Below are 22,669 nucleotides of genomic sequence, written 5' to 3'. Positions count from 1 at the left end.
GGATCCTAAGGAAGGAAGAAGGGAGGCGAGAGAAATCTCTGGATTTCTGCAAAGTGTTCCTTTAAGTGATTGTCTGCAAAGTGTTCCTTTAAGTGATTGTCTGAGTACTGACCAGAATATTGTGTGATTAAACAACTTGAAGCCAGGAAAAGAATCACTTTGAAGAATTAGAGGGAAAAATTCCCAGAACTCATACAGGGTTCGAAATGCTACCTGTTTTTGCCAGCCAGAGTGGTAAATATAAAAATTCACTGGGCTTCAGGTACTCAGAAAAGTTTACCTCATTCATAGGAAAATTAACCTAGATTAAAAGGTGCTTTGGTCCAAAATAACAAGTGCTTGAAAGTAAGAACCAAAGGACATGCTACTTAAAATTTTTATTTTTTAAAATTTTAATTCCAGTATAGTTAACATACAGTTATGTATTAGTTTCAAGGCTACAATATAATGATTCAACAGTTCCAAATATTACTCAGTGCTCATCAAGATAAGTGTGCTCTTAATCCTCTTCACCTATTTCACCCATCCTCTGACTCATTTCCCCTCTCTGGTAACCATCTCTTTGTTCCCTTTAGTTAAGACCCTGTCTTTTGGTTTGTCTCTTTTATGCCCCTTTGTTTGTTTTGTTTCTTAAATTTCACATATCAGCAAAATCATAAGGTATTTATTTGTCTTTCTCTGACTTACTTCACTTAGCATTATGCTGTCTAGCTCCATCCATGTCACTGTGAATGACAGGATTTCACTCTTTAATCTGGCTAAATAATACCCATTGTGTATGGTGTGTGTGTGTGTGTGTGTGTGTGTATGTGTGTGTGTGTATGTGTGTGTGTGTGTGTATATATATATATATATATATATATATATATATATATATATACCACATCTTCTTTATCCATCCGTCTTTTGATGGACACTTGGGCTGCTTTTATAATTTGGCTATTGCAAATAATGGTGCAATAACATAGGGGTGTATACATCCCTTCAAATTAGTGTTTTCATATTCTTCATCTAATACCTAGTAGTGCCATTATGGGATTTTAGGGTAGTTTTATTTTTAATTTTTTCAGAAACCTACAAACTGTCTCCTATAGTGGTGGCTGCACCAGTTTGTATTCCCACCAACAATGCACAAGGGCTCCTTTTTCTCCACATCCTGACCAACACTTGTTCTTTCTTTAATATTTTATTTTAGCCATTCTGACAAGAGTGAGATGATATCTCATGGTAGTTTTGATTTGCATTTCCCTGATGATGAGTAATGTTAGGCATCTTTTCATATGTCTATTGGCCACCTGGATGTCTTTTTTGGAGAAATGTCTGTTCATGTCTTCTGCCCATTTTTTATTTGGATGATTTGGGTTTTCGGTGTTGCTTTTTTCTAAGTTATTTTATATATTTTGGATACTAACCCTTTATTGGATGTGTCATTTGCAAATATCTTCTTCCATTCAGTAGGTTGTCTTTTAGTTTTGTTGGTGGTTTCCTTTGCTGTACAGAAGCTTTTTATTTTGATGTAATACCAGTAGTTTATTTTTGCTTTTGTTTACCTTGCCTTAAGGAGACAGATCCAGAAAGATGTTATGGCTGATGTCAGAGAGATTACTGCCTATGCTGTCTTCTAGGATTTTTATGGTTTTGGATCTCATATTTAGGTCCTTAATCCATTTTGAGTTTATTCTTATGTATAATGGTCCAATTTCATTTTTTTGCATTTGGCTGTCTGTTTTTCCAACAGCATTTATTGAATGAAGAGACTGTCTTTTTCCCATTGGATATTCTTTCCTGCTTTGTTGCAGATCAATTAACCATTTAATTGTGGGTTTATTTCTGGGATTTCTGTTCTATTCTATTGATCTGTGTGTCTATTTTTATGCCAGTACCATTCTGCTTTAATTACTACCACTTTGTAATATAACTTGAAGTCTGGAATTGTGATACCTCCAGTTTTGTTTTTCTTTTTCAAGATTGCTTTGGCTATTTGAGGTCTTTTGTGGTTCCTATAAATTTTAGGATTGTTTGTTCTAGTTCTGTAAAAAATGCTGTTGGTATTTTGATAAAGATTGCATTAAATCTGTAGATTGCTTTGACGAGTATAGATATTTTAACAATATTTGTTCTTCCAACCTATGAACATAGAATATCTTTCCATTTCTTTATGTTGTTCTAAATTTCTTTCATCAGTGTTTTATAGTTTTCAGAGTATAAGTCTTTTGCCTCTCTGATAAGTTTATTCCTAGATATTTTACTGCTTTGGTGTAATTGTAAATGGGATTATACTCTTATTAGTATATAGGAATACAACAGATTTCTGTGCATTGATTTTGTATCCTGTGACTTTACTGAAACTTCAGTTCCAGTAGTTTTTTGGTGGAGGGTTTAGGATTTTCTCTATATATATATCATGTCACCTGCAAATAGTGAGAGAGTTACTTCTTCCTTACCAATTTGGATGCATTTTTTCCTTTATGTTGTCTAATTGCTGTGGCTGGGACTTAGAGTGCTATGTTGAATAAAAGTGATGGGCGTGGACATCCCTGTCTTGTTCTTGACCCTTAGTGGAAAAGCTCTCAGCTTTTTACCATCAAGTATGATGTTAGCTATGGGTTTTTCATGTAAGGCCTTTATTATGTTGAGATATGTTCCCTCTAAACCTACTTTGCAGAGGGTTTTTATTATGAATGGATGTTGTTCTTTGTAAAATATTTTTTTTGTATCTATTGAAGTGATCTTATGGTTTTTATTTTTTCTTTTATTGATGTGATGTATCACATTGATTGTTTTGCAAATATTGAACCACCCTTACATCCCAGGAATATATTCCATTTAATCATGGTGTATTATTTTTTAATATATTGTTGGGTTTGCTAACATTTTATTGAGGATCTTTGTATCTATACCCATGAAGGATATTGGCCTGTAGTTCTCTTTTTTGGTGGGGTCTTATCTGATTTTGGTATCAGAGTGATACTGGTTTCATAGAATGAATATGGAAGTTTTTCTTCCTCTTGAATTTTTTTGGAACAGTTTGAGTATAGGTATTAACTCTTTAAATGTTTGGTAGAGGGCAGCCCTGGTGGCTCAGTGGGTTTAGTGCCGCCTGCAGCCCGGGGTGTGATCCTGGAGACTTGGGATTGAGTCCCACGTCTGGCTCCCTGCATGGAGCCTGCTTCTCCCTCTGCCTGTGTCTCTGCCCCTCTCTCTCTCTCTCTCTCTCTCTCTCTCTCTGCATCTCTCATGAATAAATAAATAAAATCTTTAAAAAAATAAATGTTTAGTAGATTTCATCTGTGAAGCTGTCTGATTCTGGGCTTTTGTTTCTTGGAAGTTTTTTTGATTACTGATTCAATTTCATTGCTGGTCATTTGTCTGTTCAGATGTTCTTTTTATTCCTGCTTTAGCTTTGGTAGGTTATATATTTCTAGGAATTTATCCATTTCTTCTGAGTTGTCCCAATTTGTTGGCATATAAGTATTCAATAGTATTGTTATAATTGTTTATTTTTGGTGGTATTGGTTATTATTTCTTCTGTTTCACTAGTGGTTTTGCTTATTTGGGTCCTTTCTCTCTCTCTCTTTTTTTATTGAGTCTTACTAGAGGTTTATCAATTTTGTTGATCCTTGAAAGAACCTGCTCCTGGTTTCATTGATCTGTTCTGTTTTTTCAGTTTCTGTATCAGTTATTTCTGCTCTAATCTTCATTACTTCCTTCTTTCTGCTGTTTTTGAGTTTTGTTTGTCCTTTTTGTAACTCTTTAGGTGTAAGGTTATTTGTTTGAGATTTTTCTTGCTTCTTGAGGTAGGCCTGTATTGCTGAGAACTTTCCTGTTAGAACTACTTTTGCTACATCTCAAAAATTTTGGACCATTGTGTTTTCATTTTCATTTCTCTCCATGTAATTTTTTGTTTTTTTCTTTGATTTCTTGATTGGCCCATTCATTGTTTAGTAGCATGTTATTTAACCTTCATGTATTTATGGTCTTTCTAGATTCTTTCTTGTGATTGACTTCTAGTTTCATAATATTGTGGTCCATAAAAGATGCATGGTATGACCTTGATCTTTTTGAATTTGTTAAGACTTGTTTTATGGCCTAATATGTGATCTATTCTGAAGAATGTTCCATGCAGACTTGAAAAAAAATGTGTATTCTGCCATGTTAGGATGGAATCTTCTGAATATATCTTTTAGATTCATCTGGTCCAATGTATCCTTCAAAGCCACCGTTACTTTGTTGACTTTTTGTTTGGATAATCTATCCATTGATGTAAGTGGGGTGTTAAAGTCTTCTACTATTATTGTATTACTATTGATTACTTCCTTTATATTTGTTATTAACTGCTTTATGCATTTGGATACTCCAATGTTGGGTGTGTAAATATTTACAATTATTGTATCTTCTTGTTAGATTGTCCCCTTTATTATTATATAGTGTTCTTCTTTGTTTCTTGTTATATTCTTTTTTTTTTAAATAGATTTTATCTGATAAAAGTATTGCTGTCCTGGCTTTCTTTTCATATCCATTTGCATGATAAATATTTGTCTGTCTCCTCACTTTCAAACTCTTTAGGTCTGAAGTGAGTCTCTTGTAGGCAGTATATAGGTGGGTTTTGCTTTTTATCCATTCCATCACCTTTAGTCCATTTACATTCAAAGTAATTATTGACAGATAGATAGGAACATTTAGTCCATTTACACTAAAAGTAATGATAGATAAATAGGTATATATATATATAGATAGATAGGTAGATAGATATTTATTGCCATTTTGTTATTTGTTTTGTGGTTGCTTTTTTTTTAAAAGATAGATTTATTTATTCATAAGATACACACACACACACACACACACACAGAGAGAGAGAGAGGCAGAGACACAGGTAGAGGGAGAAGCAGGCTCCATGCAGGGAGCCCAATGCGGGACTCGATCCCAGGTCTCTTGTGGTTGCTTTTGTAGTTCTCTGGTTTTTCTCTTGCTGTCTTCTGTCACATTTTGTTGGCTTTCTTTAGTGATCTACTTGGATTTATTTTTATTTTTTAAATATCTATTACTGGCTTTTGATTTGTAGTTGCCATTAGGTTTGTATATAACATCTTCTGCATATAGCCATCTATGCATATCCAGCTGATGATCATTTAAGTTTCAACCCATTGTTTACTCCTGTCCCTACCACATTTTAGGTATGTGGTATCATTCTTTACATCCTTTTATTTTGTATGTCCTGTGATTGATTTTATAGATATACTTATTTTTACTGCTTTTGTGCTTCTTACTTTTCTTACTCTTAATTATAGTCTTTCCTTTCTATTCAAAGTGTTCCCTTTAATATTTTTGTAGGGCTGGTTTAGTGGTCATGAACTCCTTTAGCTTTTATTTGTCTGGGAAACTCTTTATCTCTCCTTATGAATGATAGTCTTGCTGGGTAGAGTTTTCTTGATAGCAGATTTTTCCCTTTTAGCACTTCACATATATTGTGCTACATTCTTCCGGCCTGCATAGTTTCTGCTAAAAAATCTGCTAATAACCTTATGAGGCTTCCCTTGTAACTTTCAATGCTTTAAAAATTCTCTCTTTATCACTACTTTTTGCCATTTTAATTACTATGTATCTTGGTGTGGACCTCTTTGGGTTAATTTTAGGGGGGAATCTCTGTGCCTCGTGGATCTGCATTTATCTTTCCTTCCCCAGTTATGGGAATTTTTCCACTGTTATGTCTTCAAAGAGACGTTCAGTCCTCTTCTCTCTCTTCTTCATCTGGGATCCCTGTAATATGAACATTATTATGCTTGATGGAGGTGCTGAGTTCCCTAAGCCTATTATCATTTGGTACAATTTTTTTCTCTCACATGCTCAGCTTCATTATTTTCCATTAATTAATTTTTCTGTTCCAGGTCACTGATGTTTTCTTTAACTTCTTCTAGCCCATTTATTCCATTTACTGCATTTTTAATTTCATTTATTGTGTTACTCATTTCCAGTTTCTTTTTTTCTCTATGTTAGGGGTCTCACTGATGTCCTTCACTCTTTTTTCCAAGTCCAGTGAGTATTTTTATGATCATTACTTTAAATTCTCTATCAGGCATATTGCTTATGTCTTGCTTCTTGCTGTGGTTTTGTCCTATTTTTTCATTTGGAACATATCCCTCTAATCTCTTCATTTTGTCTAACTCTCTGGACTATTGCTGTGTGTTAGGAAAGTCAGCTACATCTCCTGCTCTTGGAAGTAATATCTTAGGCAGAAGAGATCCTATAGTGTCCTGAAGTGCAGTATCTTCTATTCTCCAGAATCTGGTGCTTCAGGAATATCTCCTAGGTGTGTTGTGCATACCCTGCCATTGTGTCTTGGCTGCTTTTTCCTTTAGTCCATTTATGTCTCTCTTTGTCTGTTGTGGGCAGTGTTTGATCTCTGTGGTGTTAAGGGACCAGTCTGGGGCTGCTTTGGGCTTGAGCTGAATCAGACAAGGCATTTGCCAGAGATGTAATAGCACCAAACTGCAGGTTGCTTTCCCTATGTTGTCTCAAAGAAGTTTTTGTTGGTGGGTGGTCCTTATAATCACACCAACTGTTTACAGTGTCTGATTGGTGTGTATGGTTATCTTCCTCTCACCCTAGGGCCAGAGCCACTTTGGAGTGGTGCTGGATCCTTTTAGGGCTGCTTACACACTGCTAGACTTGTAGCCTGGTTTGAATGGGCTCTGACCAAGAGTATATTGAAAGGGGGTCAGTTTAGTGGTGCCTACAAAGTTTGCATGCCAGCAAGAAGGGATATGCCACCACTGCCACCACTGGGACTGGGTGGCTGGGGTGGGCATGCAGTTTGAACAGTGTGCATGCTGGCCTGCTTACAAACTGAGTCCTGCTGCTGCCACCCCACTGGCACCACCAGGGGTGGTCAGGGAAGATCTGCAAAAAATGCATGGGGAAGGTGCACAATTTTAATAGAGTGTGCCAGTCTTCTGGGGGAGGGGTCTGCAGTGCTGGGACTGAGGCAAGCATGACTGGAAAGGCAGATCTGCGGATTGTGGAAGCTGTGTAGATAGGGGATGCTAGACATAGGGCTTGTTAGTGAATGTTGGTGCCATGCCAGTTCCCACAGGTGGCTATGTGTTTATGCTGGGGGGCAAAGGAGGGAGATGGCACCTTCCAGCTCCTTTGTTCTTAGAGAAGTCCCTTAGCAAACACCACACCTCTGGGACACACTCTGAGATTAGTAAATAATTCTCCGTCTTGTATGCCCCAGGTGTTTTCAAACTGCTGCTTCTACTCTGTATCTCTGTGGACTTTTTGTCATGCTGTTTTTTTAAGAGGAGGGACTCCGCTTCCTCTTACCTTCCCAGTTCTCCCAGAGCCTAGCCTGCTGATTTTCAAAATTCCCAGCTTTAAGTCCCTCTGGTTGTAAGAACTCACAAAATTCAGCCCCTCTAATTTTCAAAGCCAAATGTTGTGGGGATTCATTTTCCTCACATGGTTCTCTTTGGTATGAAAGTTTGTTTCTCTCCCCTCTCCTTGGTCATGGCTCCTGGCCTCCCCTCCACATTACCCCACAGATGGTCTGGTCCCTTTAGCTCCTTACCACATCTCTGCTCTTCCTACTTTCTTCAGTGTGGCTTCTTTACACTTAGTCGTGTACTTTGTTCTATCAGTCTTTAGGTGGCTTTCTGGGCTGTTTACACTAATGTGAGTATTTTTTAGTTGCATCTGTGGGATGAAATGAGCTTAGGGTTCCCCTACTCCATAATCTTCCCCTAAGTTCAAGGATACATAGCTTTTGCCAAGTAACTTAACCTCATTTCATAACAAAGAATATGGGCATATATGTAGCATTACAAAATATCTAGCACCCAGCAAGGTAAAAGTCACTCTTTTTGGTATCCATTAATGATAACCAGGCATTCAAACAATCTTCATGACTTAGGTTAGATAAAAAATTTTAGGTACAACACCAAAAATATGATCCATAAAAGAAGCCATTGATAATTCAGACTTCATCAGAATTAATTTGTGCTCTTTGAAAGTCACAGGAGAATGAAAGACTAACCATGACTGGGAGAAAGCAGTTTCCTGTTATATATCTGATCAGACACTTGTATCCAGAATATATTAAAAAAAAAACTCTTTAAATTCAATAATATGAAAACAACACAATTTTAAAAATATATGAAATATTTGAACACTTTACCAGAGAAGATGTACAGATAGCAAGTTATCACATGAAAAATGCTTAACATCATTGGGCGTTAAGAAATTCAAATTAAAACCACAATGAGCTATTGCTACACATATATTAGAATAGCTAAAATTAAAAGGACTGACAATGCCAAGTGTCTGTATATATAAGACAACTGGAGTTCTCATACATTGCTGGCAGGTAATATAAAATATTACAATCACTTTGGAAAAAGCTTGGCAATCTTAAGTTAAACAAAAATGTACCAGCCATTTCACTCCTGGGTATTTATCCAGAAGAAATGAAAGCATATGTACATACAAAGACTTGTACATTTATACTATTTATACTAGTTTTTATTTTATACTATTTTATACTCATTTATTTATACTAGTTTTATTTTAATAGCCCAAAGCAGGAAAGAACCAAAATGTCCATCAATAGGTCGATGAATAAACAAATTTTAGGATATCCAATCACTGGAACACTACCCAGCAATAAAGAAGGAACTATTGAACTTATAACAACATGGTTGAGTTACCAAAAAAATGGTATATGCTATATGATTCCACCTGTATAAAATTCTAGAAAATGCAAATGAACCTAAATGAATGATAGAATGTAGTTGAAAGTTTGCCTGAGGCTTGAGGGTGGGGACTGAGAGTGGTGGGAAGGACAGATTTAAAAGGGGCCTGAGGAATATTTTGGAGTTCATTATCTTGATTGTGGCAATGGTTTCATGATCTATATAGATGTCAAAACTGATCAAATCGTATACTTTAAATATATAGCATTTATTGTATATCAATTTTACTGCAATAAAACTGGTTTTAAACTTATCTAACCCAAATTCTTGATTGCCACTGAGGGAAGAGTGGTTAAGAGGCATGGATGCTTGATGGATCTCTGTTCACTCTTAATGAGCACATCTTGCTTCTTTTCATACTTATCTATTTGATGATACATTATGGATACATTGTAGAAATTTTCTGAAACTAAGATCAGGTTCTTTGGTGTGTATTTTAGCTGAAGTCCTAGTAAGATTCCTGAACTGAGGTAGGTGCTCAGCAACTCTTTATTGACTGAGAAATTTCTAAATTCGTAAGAAGTATGTTGAAAAAGTCTCTTTCTTCAATTTCTGCATTAGAAGTCACAAGGGGATGGAGGAATTATGTTTACTGAGCTCTTATGTAAGATAGCTAGTAACCCTGTGAGGAAGTATGGCACCATCACCCCTATTTTTCCAAATGAAGAAACTGAAGTGTAGATGAGTCTAATAACTTGACTGAGGTTCCACAGTTGTTTAACAGCAGAGCCGGTTTTAGAATTAAGAACTGTCTCATGACAAAATCCAATTATGGGTCAGGATCCATTTTTTTCCTAGCAGCAGTTTATAGAAGAGAAGAATATGGATTCATTCTGATGGAAGTCACCCTGTCTCTGCAACCAACATGGAGAGCCCTCTAATGATGTTGCTCCTTTGAAGTTCCCTAACATAGTCATTGCAGGCCCTTATATTATATGTCCTCCTTTGCCCTGATGTTCACTATCAACTGGTGAGTCCTGGGATTTCTTAATCACTTTGAAACAAGCCATAGTATGTGAATTTTCCTTTAAAATTACCATGTTCAAGCAGATTTCTCATGTCTCCAGTTAAAAGGTGTAAAACAGGCCTGGTAGCCAAAAATGAGCTAAGGTTAGAAGGCCCATTGAGCAGATGAGAACTTCTGTCTTTTTACTTCATTATAGATTAAGTATTTCTCTATTTTCCAATGCTTTCTGTGACTTTGGAGAGAGAGAGAGAGAGAGAGAGAAAGAGAAATCTTAGAACAGTCTTGGGATGGTTTGTTCTTTCAAATCTTATTTGAAGAAGGTGGATGGAGAAATTGCAAACAGTTGGTAGATGCCAAGAGGTCAGTCCTCTTCAAGAAGGCCCCAAAGCCCAATCCTCATTACTTAGTTTAGAGAGTGTTGTGGGAGAATGATCAGCACAAGATGCTGTTTCTCAGCCAGTTATTTTCATTTCACTAACTACAGCAAGCCCATCACTAGCTTTCCTGGAACATGAAAACAGCTGAATAGTGTCAGTAATTTATCGTCTCAGTTTTTCCAAAGCCAAGAGGAGGGAACAGTGAACTTTGTGACACTAAATCTGTATGAAAGAGAGTTTTGGATTTTTGAAGATTATGCTTACCCAGGGTTCTGGGTGGCTTCCTTAAGCCTGATGTTTCTAAATGTATCTGGTCCCCTGTATGTCCTGTCCAGATTTCTATGTGGCCTCCTGCTCAACTAACCAGCTTCATCTCCTTCTAGGCTTATAGGCAGAACCAGCCTTGTCTTTTCACAGTCCTCAGCGCATACCAAGCTTGTTCTTATTTCTGGGCCTTAGGTGGTGATGCTCCTTTCCAGATGCATCACCTACAGTGCGCTTTGTTCCATTGTCCTTGATTTTTTTTGCTCTAACTTCTTGTGCATCAGTTTTGGTGTCAGGTGGATCTAGCTTTAGTCACAGCATGGCCATTTACCCGCTCTGTGGCATTGAGCAGGTCACTTAATGTCTCTGATTCACAGCTTCCTTTGTGTCAAAGAAGGTGGAGAATACCAACTTGACGGACTAATTTGAAGATTAATGACAGCTGTCTACAATGTGAGGGGAAACGTTGGCAAAAACCCAGTATAGTGCAGTATAGGGTCAAGCTCATTCCTTTCTCTCTTTCCCTTTTCCCTTTTCCCAGCTATTTTTTTGGGATCAAAGCTTATAATTAATTCTGCATAGCTTCCATAGTGCTGAGTACACAGTTGGTACTATGTGAATACTTTGTGCTGGAGAGAATGTATTTATTTATGGAAGAAGGGAAAGCAAGTAGGAATTCTCATCACTAACATTTTTCTGTCCTTTTTCACAATGCAATTTGATTAGTTTTGCCATCTTGATAACAGCATACAAAGAATGTTTAGGTCAGGTATAAGAGTCAAAATATTTCACTTATTTTGTGATTTGATTGGTTGGACCAGGCTCTTTCTTGGAATCAGTGTCAAAAAGGCCCAATTTTGCCATACTTCGGATCAGAGGTCAAGGAGATATTACTTTGGAAAGTTCTTCATGGATGGGGCAGGTGTAGGAACATTCACTCAAAAGAGTTTTCCCCTTTCTTGGGTTTGTTTTCCATTGAAATAGAGAACTGGGCTGGAGATTAGTAGAGGTGAAATTTTAATGGAGAAGATAATTCTGCTAAAAAATGTAATGAAGAGTTAAAAACAAGTACATTTGTACACACATAAAATAGATTCTGATTATCTCTTTGGATCTATGTAACCTGTACTGTGTGAGCATCTGAGAGAAGAATATTATTTAATGCTTTTCAGAGAATGAAAAGGATTGTACCTAGAGTATCTTGTGTGACATCATTTGTTATTTTTATTTCAAACTAGTTATTCTGAAGCATTCCAAGTTTATTAAAAGTGGTTTAAATAAAAGTACTTAACACCTACGTAATTTTTTTGTAGTAAACAAAGTGCTTTACAGATTTCATCTTATTTACTCCTCACAACAAGCCTATAGTTTAGGTCCATATAATTCTTATTTTACAAGTGAGGTTTGAAGCTCAGAAAGATGTGGTAATTTACATAAAGTATGTCAGTGGCAAGTCAGACTTAAAAACAAGATCTTGTAGCTCTGAGCTCTAGGCTTCTTATGAGAGATTTAGTGAACAGGTTTTCCTCACATGTGAATTACTATTTTGTGTTCATAACATAAACCAATAGTGGTTGAAAGAAATGGTGAAAAGTTTAATGATGCTAAATATCTGTAAATGCAATGTATTAAAAATAACAAGAACAGAAAATCCATAGTTCTATAGGTTTTTTGATCTGTTGAGCATCAAATCATACTTCCCAGTGAACCATCTGTTTCCACATTTCAAGCACCTATCCATTTAATAAGCCTCTTCCTCAGTGAACTGAAATGTACATGCACTGGAATTAACCAAACACACACACAAGCTTGTGGAAATGTGTGTATGGTTTTAAGATATTAATACCTTCTCCTTGGGATGAATTTTGATTGAAAAAATTTAATCAAATTAACATTGTTATTCATGAATATACCAGAGAGTTAATGTCTTATCCAGTGTCACTCAAAATTCAAAGATATCTGAATAAAGGCTTTGATGTTTTCTCTTGATCCCCTACTGTATCTCTTTAGCATTTTCTTGTTTTCCTTTCTGGCCAGGCAGGGGTTCAGCCACAGTGACTGGGAAGAGTATATATTGGTTCTGACATGAGGAGCTGTCAGGTTTGTGAAAACATCCAAGAAGAGTTGGGATCAGAAGGTTAGGGCTATAAATTCAAATCTGTAAGACTTGAAGATAGTGACTGTAACTGTGTGAATAATTCCCATTTTTCCATATTGATGAATAGTCAGTTTGGATTGGTGCAAAGGGAGAGGTGTGAGGTATCTAGGGCAGAGCTGTGGATAATGCCCACTATGTTACTCCTTTTTATAGCTGTCCAGGGTGATTTGGGGATAGCCAAAGTCTGCACAAAGAAGACAAGGACAACAGTGACAGAAGCCCTATCAGTATTGTAGTATTACAGTTAGCAGATGATCAAGTTAGAGCTTAATTCAAGAGTTCATGGCTTCAGGAAAAGGTTCATAAATTCTTATCCTGATTTGTAGTAGTAGTACAATCCACAATTACATAAAAAATAATCCATGGATTGTTTTTTATAGAAATTCATTACCTTATAAACTTGTCTAGAAATGACAAGTCATGTGCATCTTTTCTGCCCAACCATGCAATTTTCTGTTTCTACCCTTCAGGTTGTCATATCACTATAAGAGAGCTCTAAATATGGATATAAGTCTAAAGATTTTATTGTGCACTCTTCTACCAGACTATTTGTGAAAATATGATCAGTGGAAGGGCCCACTATTCTATAATTTCCTTGGGATGATTCTTAATTATCCCCATCTTGTTTGCTAAACAGTCAGTTTTTATTCATAAGCAGCAATTTCTCATAATCCTATGATAATTCAAGTATCTTCATCCAAATGCAGAGATATTTATTGTCTTCAGTGTACAAGGCACATGGAATGTTAGCAAAATTTGTTGAAAAATATAAATAAATCACTTCTGCATGTCCTCTTTTACTCATATACTAGTTTATCTTCCACAAGAAAGGGAACTTGAGTAGATATATAACAACTCCACACGGAGACCCTACTGTTCTGAACCTTGTGCCGAATGGAGATAGGTCAGATTTTACTGAAAATCAGCCATCCACCAATCTTTTGGGTGAATGTTTTGGAGAATATTTTCAGAGAGAACAACAATGCTACCATAACATCATTGTGCACCAAAGAATGTGAAGTGGTCACACAAGGAAAGCCTTTCATTTAAGTGAAGGAGGGGACATTCAGGAAGGCAAAGAAAAAAATGTTGCCAAAGTGCCATTCTGGAATGTGTATTTATCCAATTTCTTAAATTATACTGGAATGTGAACTCTGAGAAGGTAGGGTTTGCTTTTATTTATTGCTGTATTCTCAGCACCTGGAAAGGTATTCGACACATGTTAGGTGCTTAATAAATAATACTATGACAATACCTACACAGTAGATACCATAAATAATATTTGTGCTGTAATAATACCTATATGTTATGTATTATAATAATCATATTATGATACTTAAGTGAATATATAACTTATATAGGAATGAAATATATATTCTAATTTGGTATTATACAGTGCTTATTGGAGACATGAGCTGGTTTATTTTTATTATATATTATTAAACTAATATTCTGGTGTCATTAATATTGGCTGTTTAAGCCACTAATTAGTTTCTGGTCCCCATGTGTGTGGCAAGGTGGGGATGGAACTCTGAAGGTGGGAAGATGGAATTTCTAGGAAGTCAGCCAATCTGAAGTATAAACAAGTAGGTCCAGAAAACACCCCCCACTGGGTGCACAAGTATGCATGTACACACCATAGATAGCCTATGACTTGACCATAAATCCTATTCATTTGTTATTATTTAAACCTCTATTTTTAGCCTCTAGTTTTGATCATGAATTCTAGCTTGTCTATTCATTAACTGCCATAGTGAACTTTTAGTGTCTTTAACTACTACACTTCCCTCTACTAGTCAAATGTATTAGATTACTGGTAACTTTTTCCTAGAGCTCTTAAGATTCTTTTATTTACATTTGAATTTGCATTTTCATTTACAAAGTAAAAAGCACTTTGATTGATTGATTTGCACTCCAGTATTGATTGCAGGGCTTTGGATCACAAGATATAAACTCATATGTTCTTCATGCAACAAATATTAGTGGAAGTATATCCAACTGTCTGATGCTATACCAGGTCCTATGACTGTAAGGCTCTGCCCTCTGGAAGGCTCACAGGCAAGGAAGAGGGACAACCATATAATAACAAGGCAATACAATAAAATCTCTGAGACAAAGAAGTCAGTGATTGTCACAGCCCTAAGGAGCACTCAAGGGAGGTTTTGTGGAGTGAAGTCGCTTGAACTAAGTCTTGAATAGGAGTTTAGTAAAAAGTGTGTGCCTTCTGGGAGCATGGGGGCAGGCAGAGGGAGCACTGTACACTGCATACCTCAGGAACCTGTGTTTTTGAAAGACTTAGGTTTTCCTCACTGCATTATTGGAATTAAACTTATTGTTGATGGATTATAAAGAATCTGGAAAACATCTGAGCAAATTTTAAACCCTAGCTACTCAAAGTGCAGTCTGGAGGTCAGCACCACTCGTGAGCAGCTTAGAAATGCATGCAGAGTCTCACTCAGGCTCACCCCAGACCTACTGAACCAGAATCTGCATTTTTAACAATATCCCCCGGTAATTCCCATGTACAGTAATATCTGAAAGTACAAAGCTGTTCTTTTTGGAAGACTGAATCTTCTGTTGGAGGAGTCTTGGAGCACTTGCTAAAACTGAGGTTGATTTTTGAATGATGCAGTAAACACATGGGAAGTTCATTGTGACAACAGCATGGAGATCTATAGAAGATCTATATTAAGCCTGTGGCTGTTTAACTTTGGGGACTAAATTATTCAGTTAGAAATTGGTCAGGATCTATACTTTAGCAGCTGTGACAGAGTGGGAAATGGGCTGGGCTAACTTTAAGGCTCAGGTTTTTCCTTAATTGGGTGGATGACCTTAGCCAAGCTCTTCAGACTCCCTGAATATCAGTTATTTAGTCATTTATAGGCACCTCCTATGTGCCGAGCAGTATGCCATGTGCTTACACATACATAATCCCATCTCCTTGTTTCCCAAGTGAGGGACCACAACCTGCCACACAGAGTATCTCATTAAGATCCCAAAAAATAATGCACAGCACAGTGCTTTGCAAGTGAAAAATGGAATATGTTATGGTTTAAATATCTGCATAGAAAAATACATATTTGTAGAGCATCTATTATGATCTAAGACCTGTAATAAATTTACCTAAGTTCAAACATATATGTTGTAATTAAATTAAGCAAAGCAAAACAAATATATTTTGTGTTTATTTAAGGAGAGTGTCAAGATGAAATTAAAATAAGCACTTAGTAATATATGCACCTCTGGGTCTATTGCAGCAATATTCATAATAGCCAAGATATGGAAGCCATGTTAAATTTCCATTGATGGATGAATGGATAAAGAATGAAATCTTGCCATTTGTGACCCCGTGGATAGACGTAGAGGATATTATTTTAAGGAAATAAGTCAAACAGAAAAAGACAAATTCACATATTTGTGGAATCTAAAAAACAAAACAAAAAACAAACAAAAAACCCCAAAACAAATGAACACAATGTAGAAACAGACCCATAAATACAGAGAACAAACTGATAGTTACCAGAGTGAAAGGGTTGTGGGGGATGGGTGAAAAGGGGTGAAGAGGAGTGGGAGGTACAAGCTCCCAGTTATGAAATGAATAGGTCACTGGAATTAAAGGCACAGCATAGGGAATATGGTCAAAGGCGTTGTAATAGCATTGTATGGTGACAAATGGTAGGTGCCCTTGTGGTTAGTGTAGCATAAGGTAAGACTTGATAGATCACTAAGTTGTACACCTGAAACTGTTGTAACATTGTGTGTCAAACTATACTTCAATTTTTAAAAATGCAAGCACTTAGTAACACAGGAATCATAGAAAACTTGTGACATTGGCCTTGTTGCCTGGTCCACTCCAGTAATCCTTTCTGCTTTCTACTTTCCCAGGCATGCGCCAAGGCAATGACTATGGCACTCAGTACCGCTCAGCCATCTATCCAACCTCTACCGAGCACATGGAGGTCGCCCTGAGGTCCAAAGAAGACTACCAGAAGGTAGGGCCCTGTTTTGCTCCTGGACTCCCACTGTTGGTCTCCACCAAGTCAGACCCCACCTGTAGAAGGAGAATCTGGTTGTTTTCACCTGCCACTGTGTTCCATTTACACAATTTCCATCAGCTTCTGGTCCATAAATATGCTAAATGAGATTTTAGAAGTAGGCCTTTGTGAATTTCTTTTTGGAAGACTTTTTTAAAATCAACTCACCTCAGATGAATATGTATCTTGACATATAGTCTTCTTTACTATTTCTCTCTGCCTCTCTCTTGCTGAATCTCATTTTTTCTTTCTTCTCTCTATAATGGTTTGTTCAGGCTGCCATAACAAAGTACCACGAACTGGTGGTTTAAATAGCAGAAATGTGTGTCTCATGGTTCTGGAGGCTGGAAGTCCAAAATCAAGGTGCTGGCTCTGCTTGGCTCCTGGTTCCTTCTGGGGCTTGCCATAGAAAGTTCTGCTCCAGGCCCCTCTCCTTGGCTTATAGATGGCAGTCTTCTCTTTATACCTTTTTTACATTATCTTTTCTCTATCATGTCTGTTTTTGTGTCCAAATTTCCTCTTGTTATGACAACTCCAGTCATAATAGGTTATGGTCCAACCTAATGACCACATTTTAACTTGATTTACCTCTGTAAAGATACTATCTCTAAATAAGCTCACATTCTGAGACACTGAGGAATTAGGATTCCAACCTATATTTTTTTGGGCAAGCAGTTCAACTCAGAATACTCACTGTCTCTTGCTAATAAGAGTAGATTGAATTATAATAAAATACTTCTTAGAAATATAGATACTACAGCATGAAATAATTATTTTCACTCCTGTATAATATTTAAAAATCTCCAACAGAGCTTTGGTTCTTTTAAAAATAGCTTGCATTGCTTTAATTTTAAAACTTTGTGATGATACTTAAATTTTAATTATTGTTATATCTCCTGATTTACATTTATGCTTAACAATAGATCCAGTAGCAGGATATGAAGTTCACAGTCAGTTCAACTCTGAAAAGCAGAGAGGGCTAAAAGAGATATTGATAGGCCCCCACTTATTCTTAGCACACCCTCTCCCTCCAGGGCTGTGATGTCTATTTGGGTGATAATAGTAAGCAGCCTCTGGGATGGCTTTTAGTGGTCTCTACCCTTGTGTAAACCCCTCTCCTTGAGTATGGGCTGGATTTAATGACCCACTCCTAATGAGTGACAGAAGTGGTGGGATGTCACTTCTGAGATGAGTTTATTAGAAGACTTTGGCTTCCCTATTGGGGGCCCTCTCTTATGATCTCTTGGATCACTTGCCCTGGGGGAAACCAGCTGCCATGTTGTGAGGCAGCCCTGTGTAAAGGTTCATGTGGCGAGTCCCGAAGATCCTACAAGCCCCTCAGCCCCAGTCAAGCTTGTGGATGGGTCTGCAGCCCCAGTTGACAGTTTGGCTACAACCTGAAAAGACCTCAAGCCAAGGGCGCTGCCAAGCTAAGGGTGCTATAGAAACCAAAGGATAATAAATGTTTGTTGTTAAAGCTGCAAAGTTTTAGAGTAATTGGAGTATATCTATACTGTCATTCTCAAAACTTTTCACTGCAAATTATCCTTTTTTATTGTCTTTTCATCATGACTTTCCTAATAATGATGGGCTCACCTGGGCATATGCGGTGGTGGTTAAGCATGTAGCCTCCAGCACCAAATTATCTTAATTCATATGTCAGCTGCATAACTTTTTATCAAGTACTTGACACTTAGAAAACTATCTTATTTAACTCATGCAAACCCTATAAGGAGAGAGACCTCATTATTATCCCTGTATCTCAGATGCCCAGAATTAGAATGCTCCATTAGAATAACTTGGATTACAGAAAAAAGACAAGATTCAGGGAAATGAGCTGGACAGCTGATACAGGACTCTAGACCAGAAATGATGGGACCCTTCCTTAGGGTGCTGCCAGTCTGAATGGGATAAAGGGATATAAAGGAAGTAAAAGTTATAGAACTTGGAAATTGATTAGAAGTGGAGAAAAAATAAGAGGGAGGAATCCAGGGTGATTTGTAGGTTTTGGGCTTGCTATGTTTTGTGTGAAGGTATGGAGAAACAGAGGCAGATTTGTGGGAAAGGTAAATTAAGTCTGGAAATGTGGAGTTTAAGGTACCTATGATCTGGGCATCCAGATGATTGTTAGGAGGAGATGTGGGCTATTCCTTCCTTGCAAAGAGAATTGTTGTTATTGTTAACCGGGTTAATGCTTGTAAGGCACAGGGCCTAGCACATAGTTCATGCTCAATAAATGGTAGCCCTTATTATTGGGAGTTATATTTGGTAAATGAAGCCCTAGTTGCTGATACAGTCACTTAGGAAAAATGATAAAAGAGGAGAAGGCTCAGGATCTGTGGAACACTAACTTTTGAGAGGTGGGTAGGGAAATGCCTACACTAGGCAAGATGCTGTACTAGGTAGGCCCAACAGAGCATCAGCCCCAAGCAAGAACTTAAAAATTCCTTCTCTTTGGTTTAATCTCACTATATTTAATTACAAAGGCCATGTGAGTAACAAGTAATACTGACATGTGATTGATGCAGTATGTAAATTACCTAGTATTGTGCTCCACAGTCTCTTAAGATACCAATAGTTCTACTAAGAGACTTGAGAAGTATGTTAATGTCTCTCTAGAATATAGCAAAATGAGATGATATTCTGATATTCACAATGAGAATTTTAAGTTCAAAAGGTTAGTACTTTCCATCTGATGATGAAAAGGCTAACTTATACCTAATTTTTTGGCTTCTAACCCAGTATAGTTTCTTATCCTTAGCTTTGCGTGGAGCCCATGTTGATTTTAGATAACTGATAAATATAGGAAATAAAATTTAGATATTAAATGCAATGAACTGTTTTAATAATTTCTCCATTATTTTTGTAGATTTGTAGATTTAGGGAATGATAATCTTATACTCTAGATAGTTGTCTAACCAAATACTTTTTGAGTGTTTTGTACCTAAGTATGTGGGAACTAAATACATACATACATATAAATATTTTTGCTTGGTTTTTAAAAGTAGGGTCTTACATAAAGTTCAGGGTCTCCTGTGCCCCCAGCATCCAGATATCCATTGTTGTTAGTGTAACCACATATGAGTGCTTTATTACCAACTCAGAGAGCAAATACTCTCACATTTCTTTTATTTTACCATATAAATAAAAGTGGCCGTACATTCCCCCGGTAGGTGAGTGGCAAATCCAGTGTTTGCCTCCTGACTGACTAAAACCCAGAGTCTTGACTCTAGACTAAAATCTAGACTAGAGCCGCATCTCCAGTACAATTTCTGCCATGATCGCATTGGTCTCTTTTGCACTTTCCAAAATAGTAGCCACTAGCCACATTCTGGCCATTGAACATTGAAATGTGGCTAATGCAACCAAGAAGCTGAGTATTTTGTTTTGTTTTATTTTAATTCATTTAATTATATATTTAAATAGCTGCATATGGCTAATGGCTACCTGATTAGACAGCACGGCAGTCTATAAGGGGTGTGTATCTCTGTTGTAGGGGGCACAGGGCATGTCAGTCTGGGTCTCTGGCTGGGATACCCGAGATTCCAAGCCTCTGCTCCTGTGTTGGCTTATTGCAAGAGCGTGGGACTGCCATGGAGCACACTCCTCAGGGCCATCAGCATTGCTGCACCAGAAAATGCTCTCTCCCTTTCTTTTCTGGAGATATGCAGTATGAGGGTCAAGTAGTTTTACTTTCAGAAGTCACCATTGGAAAGAGCTGAAAGCTGCAGCCCTATGGACCCTTGACTGGACTCCATCAAGTGCAGAAAGGTCTTCCATTCTTGACACAGTCATTGCCGAGGAGCCCTGGGCCAGGATTTCTTCTTCTGTTCCACCTTGAGCACTCCTTCACCCCTTTCCAGATCTCTACCACACAGGTCAAATAATTTTCCTTTTTTGGGAACTGAAGAACAAAATGCTTCATTTTGTCACCTTCCCTGGTGAGCAGTAGGGCTAATTGTGCCCCTACCTGGGTGACCACTATAATTTTTATCTTACTCCAGGTCCCATGGAACACAGCTTGTGGCAAAGGCTTGTGTCTGAGGACTGCCCATTTAACGTGGGAGTCTGGTGCCATGGAGGAGGAGTAAGGGACAGGGGGAGTGGAAAAGAAAGGAGGGAGAACAGATATAATTTGGTCTGGGCTGTCAGTGATAAGTTTCTTGGTCCTTATGGAATGACCAGTCATTCTGGAAGAAGAAGGTAAGCACATGTCTATCAGATGCCATTCCCCAAGGGTTCACTCTGTGCTTCTGAGTGGCAGATGTTTGGACCCAGGAGACTGTGTCCCTGCAGCAGGAGACAGGAGGCACATGGCATGTGTGTGAGGTGAATCACTGTAGGGTTGCACCTGCCTAAAGCTAAGCAGAGTCCATACAGAGCTGAGGACTGCAGCGGTAGCTGGAGGAGAGGATGGTGAGGCTGAGAGGGTCTGAGCTGGTGCATGTGAAGTGACTGATGTGACTGTCTACAAGGGGTCCCTTATCTACCGCACCCCATCCCATCCAGGCAGCTGATTGCCTACATTGCCTGAAGGATGACCTACCATGATTTAGTGACTTTCTGGCACCTCTCTTAGGGCAGAGAAAGAAAAAGACAAGTTTATTTTTCAGCAGGCATCCTGCTGTAACCAGGTAGTTATATAATATACCATTACATGCATAGTTTATAGATTTATATATAGTATATATGTAGCTATATAATGGTGATGACGTTGATGACAGAACAGAATCTACATGCTAATATACTGTTTTAAGCACTTTAGATAAATGAAATCATTTATATATCTCTAACTATATTTATCTATATACATATATAGATATAATTAATATGTTTAGATAGAGGTATGTATGTATCTCTTTGTATCTCTGTGTAAGATTGTATGCATTAATGTTTCTTGTTTCTAGTTTTGAAAGTTGTCTAAATTCTAATCATTCAATTGGTATAATTGGTAATATACACACCAAAAAAAGTCAGTAATTTGCAGTGCCTATGAGAGATGATACAATTAGCTTTTATACCATAAAGAATTTGATTTCTGCTTTTGCATTTACCTTAAAAAATACCCACCTTAATAATGTTTCTAATAGATCCTACAAATTAGGGAGAGAGTCCGAGATATCTCCAGTTGCCCTAACAGGTGAGTAAAAGAGAGGAGGAAGCTGAAGAGGTGACTTCCTGGGGTTGACTTTCCTAGGTTTTCTACCTAGGATAACCTTGCACAAATTCCTGAAACCACAGAGGTCTTTAATCTAGGTAGAATCATTTCTTAACAATACTAGATTAAGGCCTAGGACTCATAGTCTTTTCACAAACATATAGGTTTATTTCTGAGAGCAGGAGATTCTGCAGATGACTCATTCCATGCATTTTTATACACACTAATTTCCCCTTTAAGAGTTGGTATTTCCGGCCCTGTCATTACATTCTGGGAATTCATCTTGAGCCCTGGTGGGACCCCTGTGCACTAACTATAACATTGACTTAGGTTACTAATTTAATAGTCTTCACTAGTTTGCCCCCAGTGACCCCCTCTTAACCAGCTTCTTCAGCAACTTCTTTATACTTGGAGTTGAGAGTGACAGTATTGCTTACCACGGAGCAGCCATTTGAACATAAAATTAGCTGATTTTATCACAGGGACCAATTGTTGAGCTAATTAGATGTGCAGTACTGCTGATGAGCCAGAAACCCAAAGTGATTTTCCATCTAAACTGTGGTTTTCTGCAAAGTTGGCTGGGTTGTAGATACCAGGCTCACCAACAACCCTAGGAAAGGAAAAATGGCTGAAGAAGTTTGCTAATTTTCATTCAGATTAAAGGAGGCCAGAGAACATTATAGAAGATTGGAGTGAAAATTAAACTTCATACGGGGTTCATTGACCTTGGAGGTACTGGATTCTGTTCACAGAATACGACGGCTGCATCATGTCTTTGGTGAGGTGAAGACTTTGCACAAAATGTGGGCGTGTTCTTGACTTTGGATGAAGATTTTGTAATCTTTTATTAACTGCATTTTTATATTTTTTTCCTGAGTTTCATGATGGAATTATTTGCTAATGATATTAGTTGGAGGAGACAATTTAATGTATTATTAATTGCCTTTGGATTATCAAATGTAGA

The 22,669-nt window shown here is 37.5% G+C and overlaps 1 protein-coding gene across 9 annotated transcripts in view; it reads left to right on the top strand.

Annotated features, from left to right (window-relative positions):
- Window positions 1-22,669, top strand: part of MSRA (methionine sulfoxide reductase A) — a 426,146-nt gene that overhangs the window by 299,490 nt on the left and 103,987 nt on the right. For 8 of the 9 annotated variants that reach the window (XM_072796096.1, XM_072796093.1, XM_072796092.1 and 5 more), the window contains one exon: window positions 16,399-16,505. The exons of the other annotated variant lie outside the window; for it this stretch is intronic. In XM_072796096.1, the coding sequence (XP_072652197.1) occupies window positions 16,399-16,505 (107 nt within the window). The remainder of the gene's footprint in view (window positions 1-16,398; window positions 16,506-22,669) is intronic. 9 annotated transcript variants of the gene reach the window in all.

The sequence above is a fragment of the Canis lupus genome, chromosome 24 (assembly GCF_048164855.1).
Source record: "Canis lupus baileyi chromosome 24, mCanLup2.hap1, whole genome shotgun sequence".
Lineage (NCBI taxonomy): Eukaryota > Metazoa > Chordata > Mammalia > Carnivora > Canidae > Canis > Canis lupus.
Note: the sequence above shows the minus strand (reverse complement) of the source record. Positions and strands in the feature narration are given on the sequence as shown.